The following is a 14,720-nucleotide window of genomic DNA, read 5'->3' as shown; positions in this document are numbered from 1 at the left end:
ATTTTCAAAAGCATGTACAGCACCTTAAAAGGAACACAGAAGGACAAAAATATTACTACGTGTATGTCTGAAAAGAAGCAAAGGCAAGGCAGTTACAACAGTAAAACACCATTAGTTTAAAGTATTTAAGTAAAACCTTGGCAATATAGTTTTGACTTAAAAATGTTTCTGGCAGAACAAAACACAAATTCATTCACTTACTTTTGGGATGGAAGCCTTTTTTTTTTTGGCTCCTGCTTTTTCTTCACTCCCCTCAGCAGGTTCCTGACCACTTTCTTGACCAGCTTCTTTGATAGGAGCGTTAACAGCTGGATGGGACTGCAATATAAAAGCATCAAAACTGAGATCTAATTCCCTTCCTGAACTACAGAGTAACAATGCTGAGAGGTGGTTCTGCCACCTCTATGTTACTGAAGAAAGCATCATGCTAAGAAACCCCTTATTAGAACGACAAGAATATTAACATATATCTTATTTAATTGATTTCCAGACTTTTCAGTTTAAAATGCATTTTCATTATCAGACTTTCAAGCTCTAATGCTATAATAACTTATTTTCACACTAAAAATACTGCAATGTAAGGTTGTTCTTATGTATAATTTAAAAACAAACAAACAAAAAACCTGTCTTTGGTCAAATACAACTTGTGATACTACTACCAAGAAGTGCATTTGTAAATGAGCAATCAATCCTAAGGGAGAAAACTACCTGTTCCTGAAAACATGTGCAGAAAAAGAGATTATAATAAAGGCTGAAGAATTAAAGTTAAAAATATGGCAATAGAGAAGGCAAAGCAAAAATTACTCTTTTTTTATTCCATTGCATTGTGGATAGCATTCTCACTCTTAAATATGAGCTCCTTCAAACAAAGCTGGCAGACTCCCTTGACTCTTTAATTTTTCCCCCACTGAGGAAATTGTTTTGGATTTAAGCCCAAACCACAAGCTCCCTTCTGCCCTCCACCTCCCTTACTAGCAGTTACACGAACATCTGCAAAGTATAAATACTGCTTTCAGAACATTCCAGCCAGCTCCAGCAGTTAAACAGAAAACACGGCCTTGAGAAGGACTTACCAAGACAAAATATGCCCAGTAAAAGGACAGGACAAAAAAAAAAAAAAAAAAAAAAAAAAGAGACATGTGAATGCCTCTATATAAATAGCTGATAAGTCTGCCGCTTTAATATTATCTTGTATGCAGAATAAGAGCTCCAATTTGCCAACATCTCCATGAAACTATCTACTCCTCTCTGACCTTACTTGCTGTGGGGCCAAACACAGTTACCTACTCCCCCTGAATTTTTAGGCTTTGATGACTGAACTGTCTTCCCTCCTACTGTCCAGTACCTGTGCTTCACTTAGCTCTAAGAATCTTAGCTAAAATCAAAGAATTTTATGTAGGTCAAGGAATATCTTGAGATACGTTTGTCTCCGCAGATGGCAGCTAAAAGATCTATCCATTCACCAACGTGTATGGAATACTGTAACGTATTAACAGGCTGTAAAACACTATTCTATTTTAAAACACTGTTGGAAAAAATACTGTCTTCACTTACCAGTATACTTTTCAGTATAGCTTTCCCCTCAGTCTTCACAACCAACTACTTGTCTTCCCTTTTGGGATCACTCGCCCCAGGCACCTCCACCAACACAGCTACAGGGAAGAGGGTCACCGAGGAGAGCAGCTGCCCGAGAAGGGCTGGGGAGATGCTGCTGATGCACAGAGGATGCATGAGGGACACCGAGGCCAAAGAGATGCCCGGGTAGAAGGGATGCTGGAAAGAAGAGTTGCCCAAGCCAGGCTCCAGCCCAGAAGAATTTCCTGAGCGGGGGGGGGAAAGGGGACAGGACAACCCTGAGGGAACCGCAGCCCGTGGAGGATCCCACGTCCAAGCCCCTGAGTTAGAGGCAAGGAACAGCAAAAGCAAAGTCACCACTCCACACCGGCCTCAGCCTCCCGCCCCGCCATCGCCTCACACCAGGGACTGACAGTGGTGTGGGGTGGGGGGACTGGAGACCAGCAACGGGGGAGCAGACGTGGCCAGAGGGAAGCCGAGGCACATTTCTCTAAGTGGTTTTTTGTCATTGTTTTCCCTTACCAGATTTAGTAACAGAAATCTTGTGTCATTTGGCTAAATTGTGGCAAACTCCCTGACGTGAGTTGACACTGGTGAGGCCGCACCTCAAATACTGTGTTCAGTTTTGGGACCCTTACCACAAGACATTGAGGTGCTGGAGCAGGTCCAGAGAAGGGCAATGAAGCTGGTGAAGGGTCTACAGAACAAGTCTTATGAGGAGCAGCTGAGGGAACTGGGGTTGTTTAGTCTGGAGAAAAGGAGGCTGAGGGGAGACCTTATCGTTCTCTACAACTACTTGAAAGGAGGTTGTAGTAAGATTGGGGTCGGTCTCTTCTCCCAGGTGACAAGCAACAGGACAAGAGGAAATGGCCTCAAGTTGCAGCAGGGGAGGTTTAGATTGGGTATTAGGAAAATATTCTTCACTGAAAGGGTTGTCAAGCATTGGAATAGGCCTCCCAGGGAAGTGGCTGAATCACCATCCCTGGAGGTATATGCAAAGTGGGTAGATGTGGTGCTTAGGGACATGGTTTAGTGGTGGTTTCTGCAGTGTTAGGTTTAGAGTTGGACTTGATGATCTTAAAGGTCCCTTCCAGCCTTCTATGATTCTATTAAATAAAGCTCATTTCAACACATAATCTCAAACAAGTAAGAGCAAAACAAAAAACAAGTATCATAGTACAATTTTCTTATTCTTGGAGAAGGGGGATGTTCCTCTGTCTTAGCTATCTTTGGCAGAACAGTGACATAATACCTCAATTCTACAAATTAAACCCAAAAGGCAGTGCTTTGTGAAAAAATATGCAAGATCCATGACTGACATGACGTCAATAAAGATGCTCAAAGAACTAGACCCTTACTGGCAATTTTATTTCACATCAAGCAACACTCTGCCTGATTTATTAATCTGATACTAATCTGATTTATTTTACAGAATGTCAAATCTAGTCAGCTGTTTGCAGAAGTACTCCTTTAGAAGCAACAAGAACTGCCTGCAAGTAAAAACAAGAGCTGGCTAAATTCTAAGGGCTTGACTTGCTCCAAATAAAACTTGCTTTTAACAACACATAGCACAGGACAGAAAGCGAAGGCTATCAAAAGAAACGCCTTCTAAAGTTAAGGTGAAAATTCAGAAGAAAGTTTGTGCAAGTCTACGTTACTTCATTTATTCTGGTCCAGCTCTCCTGTTGAAGCAGGGCCACCGAGAGCCAGCTGACCAGGATGGTGTCCACATGGCTTCTGAATATCTTTGAGGATGGAGACTTCACAGCCTCCCTGGGAAACCTGTGCCAGTGCCTCATCACCGTCATGGTGGAAAAATGCTTCCTGATGTTCAGAGGGAACCTCTTGTGTTTCAACTGGTGCCCACTGCCTCTGGTCCTATCACCGGGCACTACTGAAAACAGCCTGGCTCTGTCTCTTTGCACCATCACTTCAGGTGTTTGTATACATTGATGAGATCACCCCTGAGCCCACCGGGGATGAACAGTCCCAGCTCTCTCAGCCTCTTCTCATAGCAGAGATGCATCTTTATGGGACTGTCTCTCCAGTATGTCCATGTCTCTTGTACCAAGTAGCCCAGAACTGGACACTGCAGTTAAAACATCCCTACTAAGAAGAGTTTCTTCTTCCAGTAATTTTATGGATAACTTACAGGGACAGATTTTAAACATGACTTGTGGGAAGAAAAACTTGTTTGTTTGTTTGTTTTTTAAATGAAGAAATAGTGGGGAAAAAATGGCAAAGAACAACCCAATGGCTCTAGACACAACCTGACCAGTTCACAGAAAGACCCAGTGAAAGAGCTATCACCAAAGCTGAAGCGAAACATCTGAATGGAACTCAAAAGGTGGGAAGGACTACCCCATACAAAGTCTCCTAGACTATTAAAACAGCCTGTATGTAGCTCTTGGCAGTTATGTTTTGTATATTTCCAATTGGAAATGTATTTAGGAATATCTGAGATGCTACAAAACAACGCAGAGCACTGCTTAATTGAAGTTACTGATTCCTGCTGTGAAACAAAATATTAGACAAGCTTGTTACTGTTGATTGTTTATACGCAGATTTTCACCTTGTTAGAATGACTTGAAACATACAACTCAGTTATGGTTCACAACAAAGATTTGCAGACTCCACATAAAACTTACCTGCGGATGAGAGAACTTCACTTTAGGATTGTTGTCAATTTCCCACAGCCCTTCATTAAAACCCTTTCTTTTATTTGGTTTGCCATATTTATCTTTATTTTCAGAGTAGGGAAATATGTCCTTTGGTCCCAAAAATGCCCTTAAAGTGAGAAAGAACAAAACCAACAAAATTCCATGTTTTAAATGGTTAGTGTTTTCAAAGAAGTAGGCACCACATTACTATGATATGAAATTCATTACTGCTGCAACAACTAATTCTGCTACATAAGCATCTTTAGTTTTCTCAGCTTTTGCTTTCAACAGCCCAAACTTTCCATTACTACCACCACACATAAGGACCCCCACCTCCCCAGGTTGTTGAGTGCCTGGGCAAGAAACAGCTGATGCTGCATTTTAGGATTGCAGCTGATAGGACAACCAAGTATTGTGAACCAGAATAATTAAAAACTGAGTAGCTTGCAAACAAACAAAAAGAGCGATTGCTTCCTTAGAAAAAAAAAAAATCAGGCTTAAATGTTAAGAATAAAGACTCCTTCTATCTGGACAATGTAAGGCAAGAGAACAATTTAAAGAAGAAAGGGCTCAATGCTAACAAAGAAAGTCTTTCAAAATTACCAAATTAAAAAAAATCCAATTAAAATACAAAATTTAAGAATAATTTTTAGTGTATTGGAGATGAAAAAGCAGCACTTGAATACATTGACTGCTCACATCTGTGTAAGAATGCATGTAATTCTGCATTAATTCAGTAGTTTTTCAGCGTGTGACAACAGGACCTCATAACTCGATTTACCAAAATTAACCAATAAAAACTTCAAACTGTTCCTTATTTCAAGTTTCTCCCCCGATATTTGATGAAGTAAACATTAAAAATATTTGATTTTTATTTAAGCCACCATTGTAGTAGAGGATACACTGCTCGTGTACCTTTGTCAGACAAACAAACAACACTCCAGCACAGCACTACCCCTACTGTAAGCTGTGTAACTAAAGCTTTTAGCCTAGTAGCTTTTCTCATGTGTCAAAGTCACAGTATCCACACTACTCACTTCTCCAAGTTAGACTTGGGAAAACAAGGTAGCATATTACTGAGAGACAGTATTTTGGTTTATGCTGCAGAACATCAAAGACAGCTTAATTCCTGCTCTACTTCCATGACCTTTCAAGTTTGGATTTCAACGCAGCAATACATATGCTGCTAACAGAAAAAGACAACACTTTGGTGGTACATTCTTAATTTCACTCTGTGCCGAGACACAGCTTTGTCTGACTGCGTATATGTTAGATCCAACTATTTGAAAAGTTGCAGATACTTGCTTTCTAAAGTTTCGGCTCATGGAAGAGTTAAATAGATACTTCTAAGCTCCACTCTATTTTCTTCATCATGTTTAAAAAAGAGCTATTTGAGACACATACCCTACTAAACAAAATAAAAAAAAAAGCTTAAGCATTTCCTACTCCAGCAGTAAAACACTCAGCTATGTGTGTTTGCAAACACTACAAATTATTAAGTAAGCTACTGTGACAGACTAGACTGCAAGAAACGGTTAGAGAGGATTCAGCCAGTGTGGGAAACATGCACCTGCAGAGCCCACATAACAGGCCAAAAAGATGGGGAGGGAGACAAAAGAAGAAACCAGGAGAGATAAAAATAGGAAACATTGCTTCCCTTCTTCCTTATCCCCTGAAGGGAAACATTTTTCCAAGGTCTGTAAGCCTCTACCCCTACTGCTCAGGCTTTGAAAAAGACCAGAAACCAGCTACTGTGAAAAGGTCATGCAGCTTACTGGGCTGCTGCAGTTCAATCACCATGTACCAAAAAGAAAAAGGAACAAGAAAATGGAATGAATAGAGATTACCCTAATATATAGGGTCCAGAAACCAGAGTTCAGTGTGACCTTCTGTTTATCTGTGACCAACCAAAATCTGCACTGACGTGATTTACTGGTACAACAGATCCAAATAAAGCTTTTATTAAAATACTATCTATTTTTTCACTCTCTTTTAGGAAAGGGTACTGTTGCTGCATTAAGACAGCATGGAAATAAACAAAACAAGTCTCAACCAAATTTCCAAAGCATATTTTAAGAAGCCATGTATCTGTTTACTGCGCACAGGTAGCAAAACATTTATTTGTGTTTCGACAAAACAGAGAGAAAATCAAGAATAGCAATCAAAGTTCAAGTTTATACTTGTTTATAGTAGTCTGCAAAACTGAAGTAGGATTATTCCTAAAACTCAAGTAAGAATTATTCGCAACAGTCTTGTTTTCGTTTTTCCCCATAGCTCCTCTTTTCCTACTGTAACCATCCACACAGCTAGAAGATGTGATCCTTTATACTGAAGACTTTTTAGCATAATCAAACTCTTTATCTGGATTTTCAGAGCAGCCACTACCTGCAGTAAGATAGGCTGTATACGTACACACTGCTAACACGTTGAAGGTATATAGTGTCTAACTTTGCACTGGGGTGTAACTCTGAGAAACACAAGCAGATAACAAGTTTACCAAATTTATTTTAACTCCTATGAAAGAGTACAGAAAATTGTTAGCTCTTCTTAATTCCTGACAGATCACTAAGTCAGTATTTACAGCTACAAACATAAACAAAATTACAGGCCGTGGAACAGCATTCTCATTTTTTACCTGATCTGCTCCTTCCTATTGTTACGTACAGGTATCTGCTGTAAGCAACTACAAGTAAGATCGAGAAGCACAGGAGTTTCACCTGTCACCACTCTTAAGAAGCACAAGGTAAGTGACATGCTTAAAGAAAAATGCCACGAGACAGCCGGGTCATGGAACATCCTGTACGTTGCAATGTGTATGAAACAGAGAGAAGTAGTTTCTCTTGTATTCTATGGGCCTCTGAAATGTACTAACCCTGAACCTACAGCCTAACAAAAACCAGATCACAGTAAAACTTTATTTTGTAATAATGTCAATGAGAACAGAACTTTCAAACTTACCCATGTAAGCTACAAAAAAGAGAAAACTTTCAAGCATGCCTTAGGAGCCTAAGCTAAATTTAAAATCGGCCACGATGCTTCTCAAAATTTGCAAAGGTATTTTTAAAGCTTTAGATAAGGAGTTATTTCTGTCTCCCTTATATTCAATCTGTGTCCCTGAACTTATTTACAACTGCACAAAACCACAGTAAAATCCAGAATGACACAAACATTACCAAGGCCAGGATCACAGCAATATTGCTCTTTTGGCTGCCAAAAAAAATCCGGCTAGGGAAAAAAAAATTAAGCAAAAAGGCAACCTGTTGCCTTTTTAAAAGTTATAATTGAAAAAATGGACAAGATTCAAATCTCACAACCTTGAATCGAATTCCAAGAACACCTCTTTACCCACAAAATTACACACACACACAAAAAAACCCCAAACTAAAACCAGTAAGCCACTGAAAGGTGAGAACAGTTAAAGAAACCCATAGGTGTATGAGCCAAGGATATAGAAGTCCTTTTCACAGGGAAATCACTTCTTAAAAAAATAACCAAGTCACAAGTAACATCAGAGAGTGAGTGGAGGATGCTTACTCTTTAATTCAACAGGGCAATGTATCTTGTCTTAGCAAGGCTTACTGAAAGATAGATGCAAAGTACCAGATTAAAGCAATTTCAACAGATATTTAATAAGATGAAGAAAAAAGCAAGGCCTTCCCACAAAATGCAAGAAACAGAGTACTTGTATACACCACTTCTGTCTCTCACCTGCTTACATACCATTTGCCATTTTATTTAAGAAAAACAACAGAACTAAAACCACGCCATTAGAAGTTTTGTTTGCTTTTTTTAAAAAAAAAAAAAAAGAAAAACAACAAACAGATCAGGCAACAAATGTAGCACTGAATTTGAAGTCTTAGAAATCTATACCAGGACAAACAGCCATGCTGTAAGTAACATAATACTCAAAAAGACAGAACCGCGTAAAACCCAGCATATGTACAGTCAAATTTAGCAGTGGAAGAAACACAGTACCCAATGCAAATGTTGTACTACTGCAGAATGCTAGCATTGCTGAAAGTACCGAAGATAAATATTTCGCAGGTTAACAGGTATAAGGCTAACTGCACTTCCTCATTGTCATCTCCAGATCTTACAAAAAATCAACACCCAAAACCTCAAACCTCTCCACAAAAAAACCTTTAAATCAAATACATGATTATTCGTCCATTTCTCAAATTTTGCCTAGTTCATTGTTCTCAGCCTTCGTTCACTTTCTTTGAGAACCTACTCTTGAGAATTTTGAGGATGTACAGGGCTATAGTTAAAGACCATTACTGAAGGAAAAACCAACCTATCAGTCATACCACTGTGGGTAGGATTTTTTTCTTCTCGTTCTGATGGGGAAAATGTACATGGTACAGTTATGGTCTACCATTTCCTTGAATAGCTTAAGCAAATGTTAAAGAAGCATGTCTTGTCAAAAGAAATTAATTTAGGAAGAGCTGGTCTGCTAAGAGATTAATTTAGGAAGAGCTGGTATGCTACTGAATACTATAGTTTAAAATACACTACTCTCAGATGAACCGTTAACTTCTTGTCACAGCATTCTACAACGAAAAAAATAAGACCCTTAAATATAAAGGACTTACGTCTCATGTGTGCCAAAAAAGAAAATAGGCATTTTATTCGTAGGAGGCTTTACTGCTCCATCAGGAACTTCATCCACCTAAGGAAAAGAGAGACCGTAAGTCAAGTCAAATAACAGTTAAGAACAGTCTAGGGGGAAATAAGTAAAAGTGTTAAGCAATAAAAAACAAAAAAAAAAGCTACAGAGAAGTAAAGCAGGTCTCAAGATCTCTTTTTAACTGCATGTTAAAAAAATACAGCAGAGTCAAGGACAGTGCTTGCAACAATAGGAAACGACAACGCTTCTTGTGTTACAGCGACACTTTTCACACGGAGAAAAGGAGAGACGTGATGCGCAACAGGTAAAAAGCACAATTCAGTTCCATCCAAACACTGCCCCTCCGTCAGCACAGGCAATGGAAAGACTTCCAAGCCTTACGCTGAGCCAGTAACTTGCCCGAGCCCAAACGTCAAGGGCTACAACAAGGAAAGGTGAATAAACTTTTTTAAAAAAAACAATTCTTAAGCCAGCATCCTAGCCAAATATCTCATAATTAGTCTTTTATCTACATTCCCACAACTGTCCAGCGACCCACAGGAACCATGGAACTTGCCAGTGCCTCTTCCAAGGGGACAGGCAAAGGGTACAGGAGGACCGGAGCCCTGATCACATACCGGTAGCTAATTCCACGAGAAGCACCACAGGAACAGCTGACTTCAAAAGTCAAGAGCGACCCTGCCATAACTTCGTGGGTTTGTTTTGTCAAATAAAAAAAACGGCAGTTATGGGGGGGAATAGGGTACTGATAGGTGCTCGCACAGCTGCCTTCCCACCCAACCGCTACGTAATGCAAATTGGGGCAACTAACGACGCCTGTGGAGGGCTGCTAATTACAGGAGAAGCGACCTGCAGCCAGGCACAGGGCAGCGGCGAGCCCGAAGGCGGGATCTCGGGTGCGACCCACAAGCGGCTGCCGGCCACGGGAGCACCGCCGCGTCCTCCCTCCCTCCCTCCATCCATCCCTTTCACGGGGGGCGGCTGCAGGAGCGACCCGCTCCCAGCCCACGTTCCCCCCCAGGTGCCCGAAAGCGCTCCCGGCCCCGCGGAGAGCAGGAGGGGAGCCTTACCCTGGCCGGCCAGTGGGGATAACCTTTCATCTTGGCAAAGATCAGGTCTCCGGGTTTGAAATCTCGGCTCATGTTTTCTGACCGACGGACGCCTGACGCCGTAGGGAAGAAGGTTGGGGGGGTGTCTGCGCCTCTGGCCCCCGCCGCCAGCCGCCCGAGGTCCCGCTGCCGGAGGGGGGAGAAGCGGAGACAAGGACAACAGAGGAGGGGACATCAGCACCGCGCTCCACAAGGGCGGGCGGCCCGCGGCAGCAGCCGGGGAACGCCGCGCCCGCCCCGCCGAAACCCCCCACCCGCGGCGCGCTGGCGGCACCAGCACCGACGCCACACGCGTACCCACGCGGGCCGGGCCCCACGCAGCCAAGGGCTCCCGCCTGCCCCCTCGCACTCACGGTTCGGCTCACCCACCCGCCCGAGCTCGCCCTTCCCCGGCCGGCTCGGCTCCCGCCACACGGACGCTCCGCCCGCACCCCCCTCCTCCCCGCATATATAAGGCGTGATGGCGCGGAAGCGAGACTCCGCCCGCCCTCCTTCTCGCCCGCCCGCCCTCATTCCCTCCCGCCCTCATTCCCTCCCGCCCGCCGCGGCGGCGGCGGTCCGGCGCCTCGCTACCCACCGCGCTGGAGCCCGGCCCGCTGCCCACCTCTGCCTGCAGCAGCAGGAGCCGCCGCCGCGGGAGACACGGCCACGCTCCCTCCTCCCGCCAGGCCGGGCCGTACCAACCGGCACGCCGCAACCGGGCGGCGGGGGAGGGTGTCGGGGGGAAGGGGGCGGCAATCTGCCTAGGCCCTGCCGAAAACAGGAGGCTCCGGTCCCGCCTCCGCCTCTCACGGCGAACGGGAGAAGCCACCCGCCCCGAGGCAGGGAGGAGGGAAGCGAGCCGGCCCCCTTCACGCCGCTCCCCTCGGCCGCGGAAATGGCTCATTCCGCCTTCCGCGGGGGCGGGGCGGCCGCGGCGCTGCTGGAGAGGGGGAGAGGACGAGGCGGAGGCGGTGCGGCGCGGGCCCGCGGGCCGCCCTCGGCGGCGGCAGCGGGGGGGCGGGATGAGGCGAGGCCGTGGGCCGCCCCGCTTCCTTCCCCTTGCCCCGTGCTCCCCCAGGCGTGAGGCGAGGTGCCGCGGGTCACGACGGGTGGTGGCAGCGTGGCCGGTGACAGGCCTGGTTGGGGGCCATGCCCCGCTTCGGTTACCGCCGCTCGCCGGGAGTCGTTGTCACCGAGGCTGAAGGCCCGCGGCCTTGCCCTGGGGCCCTTCCCGGCCGCCAGTGTCGCCCTGTTCTCGGGCTGTAAGTAGCCGGTTACCGGCAGCCCGGCTTGTGAACGGGACGGGTGTTTGTCCCGTTGTTGCCCCTCCCGCCCAAGCGCCCCTGCAGAGGCCGCCCTTCCCCTGCCCTGCGCCGCTGCCGGCCCAAAGCTGCCCATGGTCCCCAGTGCTCCTCACTAACTTGTCTCCATGTCTTGCGTCCCCCACGGTTTCAGCCTCTTGAGCCTATACCCACAACTTAGTCGCCATCAACTCCTGTTTTGGTTTGGTTGGTTGGTTTTACTGGGATTATTGTTAATGCAGACTTTGTTACTCCCCTTGTGCTCTCCGCGCCTCCCCTTCCCTGGCCCGTTTACCTGCCAGGGTTGAGCTCACTCCTCTCCCAGCACTTCAGCCGCTGCGCCCTCCTTTCCCGCTTCTGCCCCTCTTCTCATCAGGCACCTCCAGCCTCCCCATGCTTTCCCCCACAAACACCTTTTTTCTTCAAACAGAGGACCTCGGATCCAAGATTTAATTCAGCAGCTTCCTCCCCCCCTCTCCTTGTACGCCCCCCTCCAGCTTCTCCCCTGCCTGCTTGTCCTGGTGGGTCTGGTTATAGTTCTCCCTCTATGTCAGGAATTACCGGCCTGCCAGCTCTCTGTGGCTTTGTCTCTATCTGATGGTCCTCACACAGCACCACCTGCACATCACTTGTGACATCTGTTTGTGCTAACATGGGTGCCAAAACCAGCAAAAAGCTGTTAAGCGTAGCGGCACAAAAAAAGTTAACTTAGACAATTACATTGTCTCCCGGGGGAGACCTGACCGTTTTGTGTCCGAGTGCTCATCCTCAGCCTGTGGCCTGTTTTACAGGCTGCTTTTCTGCCCGCTGCCCTCCCTGCGACTTGCACACAAAGATAAGTGCTTTGTGAGAAGAATCCTCTTACCGCTTTCAGTTTTGATACCGAAACTCAAGTCAGACCCAAAACACCCACTGCAGTTGCCACAGAGTAAGTTGTGCTTTGTTCTAGGCCTCTCCTCCTCAGATGCAAAACGGTCCTTTAGAAATGTTAACTGCAAAACTTTACTCCATCTCTGCTAAGCCGCAGTTTTCCAATGGCTTAAACCAGTCAAATTTGGTTGATTTTCTCAGAGGTGGTGAAGCCCATATCCCTGACATAAATATCCAGTTTCTACAGCATTAAACAAGAGCTCGTCAGAAAATAGTAGATCATCAACATACTAGACAGGAGAAAAAACTTTCTTCCTATGCACAAGTGGATGACCAAAATGAATAAGGAAATGTTGTTTAAAAAAATAAAGACTAAGGTAGACTGCACATCTAGAATAGTTTAGAGGAAGAAAGAAGTTTGACAGTGGTAGAAATTGTATCTGCATTGGCAGACAAATAAGTGTCTATTTTGCTGCATTGAATCATTCCTGTTTCAGCAATACATAAAGTTTGATATTTTTTCCTAAATAAGAAAGTGTTGAGTACTGCAAAAACTGTTAATATTAATATTTTGCTACGCAGGAACTAACAAGCTGCAGGGATTTCCTTAGCAAAGTCATTACTCTGTTTAATCCTATAGTTACATTTGTCTTCCGTACCAGATTAAATAAATTCATATTTTAGTTTCTAAGAAATGCTTTTGCAATCTCTTGAGGACATTCTAATTTCCTCAGCCATTGGAAATAGTCTTTTAAATCTGACATTTCTCAGGAATCAGAAGCTTTGCACCTCGTATTAAGATCAGTGAAAATATTTCTTTTTTTCCTAATTAAGGAAGTAACTCAGATGACTGGTTTCTTCAAAAGAGACTCATGTGACTAAAGCATACTTTAAAGTTAAAGAAAACAAAGTAAAATTGGATTTAAAGAGTGAAAAATAAAATTGTTCGAACAAATTATATGTTGTGTGCAACCGGGTTCATTTGTACATGTTAAGTAGCTGTAAGATTCAAGACAAACTGTTCAAGTACAGACGCAACAGTGACACAGTAGGTGGTGATTACAGTAGCCTTGAACAGCACAAAACACTGGGGTGGAAGGCTCCTCGGGCCTTACTGATAGAGAGTTAAAAAGAACATACAGTTCCCTCCCTACTGGAATAATGTGGCTAAGGTTGAAATGCTTCGTAAATGGATGGGTTAAACATCTGCTGAGTTTAGTTGGATAAAAGGAAGCCTTGAGACATTGTATCCTTGAGTAGAATAGAAAGGGGGACATGCTAGAATAAGCTAGTTTTGTGAAAACAAGAGTTGCAAACTAAGCCAAAAGACAAACTGAGTCTGCACGAAGACCGAGTTCAATCAGTGGACATGGCGAGGAAGACTATCAACGACTACCAGGGGAACCTGGAAGACCACCAATGGACAGGGATGCATATGCGTCAAGGACATTTACATATATTAATGAGCTCTAGGTGATAATATGAATATGTTAATAATTTCTGAAAATGTAATGAATATGTGTATTCTGATTGCTTATAACCTTTGTAGTTGAGCAACTTGGCACGTGCACTAGGCAGAGTGATCCCCTGTGTGCCCAGCGCTGCAATAAAGAATGCCTGCTTTCTAACACTCCAAAACTGAGTCTTAGAGAGTCCTTAATTGCCGGCTTACGGTAACAACAGAAGGAAAAAAATGTGCATTTTGCAATCCGGACATCGTACTTGAAAGACAGTAGCATTCCATACTGATGCTATTAAACTGTAAGGAACATATCAGCACTTTTTAGCAAACAGCTTCATTTTGAATGACCGAACCTGCAGAGCTTCAGCCAGACCTGCCGCCTCATGCTTGAACAAGAGCTCAGGCACGCTGACATGCACCCAGTTGTTAAAAGCTACGAATTAACTTTGGAGGTGAAAAATGGTTCTTCCTGTGAGGAGCTCTATGTCTTGAGCTTGCCTGTTTGAAACACCCGTTCCAACTGATTTCCTGCAGGTGTGGCTTAGGTCGCACTGCAAAGAAGAAGCTGGTATCCTGTCTGCAAGTGAAGCTGTTGCTTCTTGCTCTGCCGAGCTAGGCCCACGCTAAAGCATCATGTTCTCCTCTCCTTTTTCCTGAAGGTCCAATTTCTAAACACATCATGAACAGGTCTCTCTGAAGAATAAGAAATACATTAATGTTGAATTCCATGTGTGATACAACTCTGATTTGTTCCCACCTTTCTCAAAAAAAATGCCCAATAGCCTAAATATATGTACGTTTTGGACCAAAATATTCCCTGAACTGTGAAGAATTGCCTGAGACAGTATATATAGGAGATGGATTTTTCAGTGTGGGAGGAAGGAAAGGTGTTTGTTTAGCTACATGCAGCAGCAGCAGTATAATCTCTAAAGTAATTTCTGTGAATCAAGGTAAAAAAAATATACATGTGTTATTTTGGGCAGACAAACTCGTCATATTGGTTCACTATCTAGTAAGCTATTGCAGTGCAAATACCTATCAGAACATGCAGACATGGTGTCTATTACAGGCCACACAATCAAGGGGAGCCTATTGATGAAGCCTTCTTACTCCAGCTACCTGAGGCATCACGCT

The 14,720-nt window shown here is 44.2% G+C and overlaps 1 protein-coding gene across 7 annotated transcripts in view; it reads right to left on the bottom strand.

Annotated features, from left to right (window-relative positions):
- The window catches only part of PSIP1 (PC4 and SRSF1 interacting protein 1), a 42,577-nt gene extending 31,716 nt beyond the window's left edge, over nt 1-10,861 (bottom strand). Inside the window, exons 1-5 of one of the 7 annotated variants that reach the window (XM_063321509.1) lie at nt 10,549-10,861; nt 9,933-10,097; nt 8,828-8,904; nt 4,224-4,362; nt 202-318 (exon numbers count right to left, since the gene is read on the bottom strand). In XM_063321509.1, the coding sequence (XP_063177579.1) occupies nt 202-318; nt 4,224-4,362; nt 8,828-8,904; nt 9,933-10,097; nt 10,549-10,857 (807 nt within the window). In that variant the 5' untranslated portion in view covers nt 10,858-10,861. Of the gene's footprint in view, nt 1-201; nt 319-4,223; nt 4,363-8,827; nt 8,905-9,932; nt 10,098-10,268; nt 10,450-10,548 lie in introns of those variants that run through there. The other 6 variants (XM_063321510.1, XM_063321515.1, XM_063321511.1 and 3 more) reach the window with 6 other exon arrangements.
- Nucleotides 10,862-14,720: the final 3,859 nt, after the last annotated feature.

This window comes from Chroicocephalus ridibundus, chromosome Z (genome assembly GCF_963924245.1).
Source record: "Chroicocephalus ridibundus chromosome Z, bChrRid1.1, whole genome shotgun sequence".
Classification (NCBI taxonomy): domain Eukaryota; kingdom Metazoa; phylum Chordata; class Aves; order Charadriiformes; family Laridae; genus Chroicocephalus; species Chroicocephalus ridibundus.
Note: the sequence above shows the minus strand (reverse complement) of the source record. Positions and strands in the feature narration are given on the sequence as shown.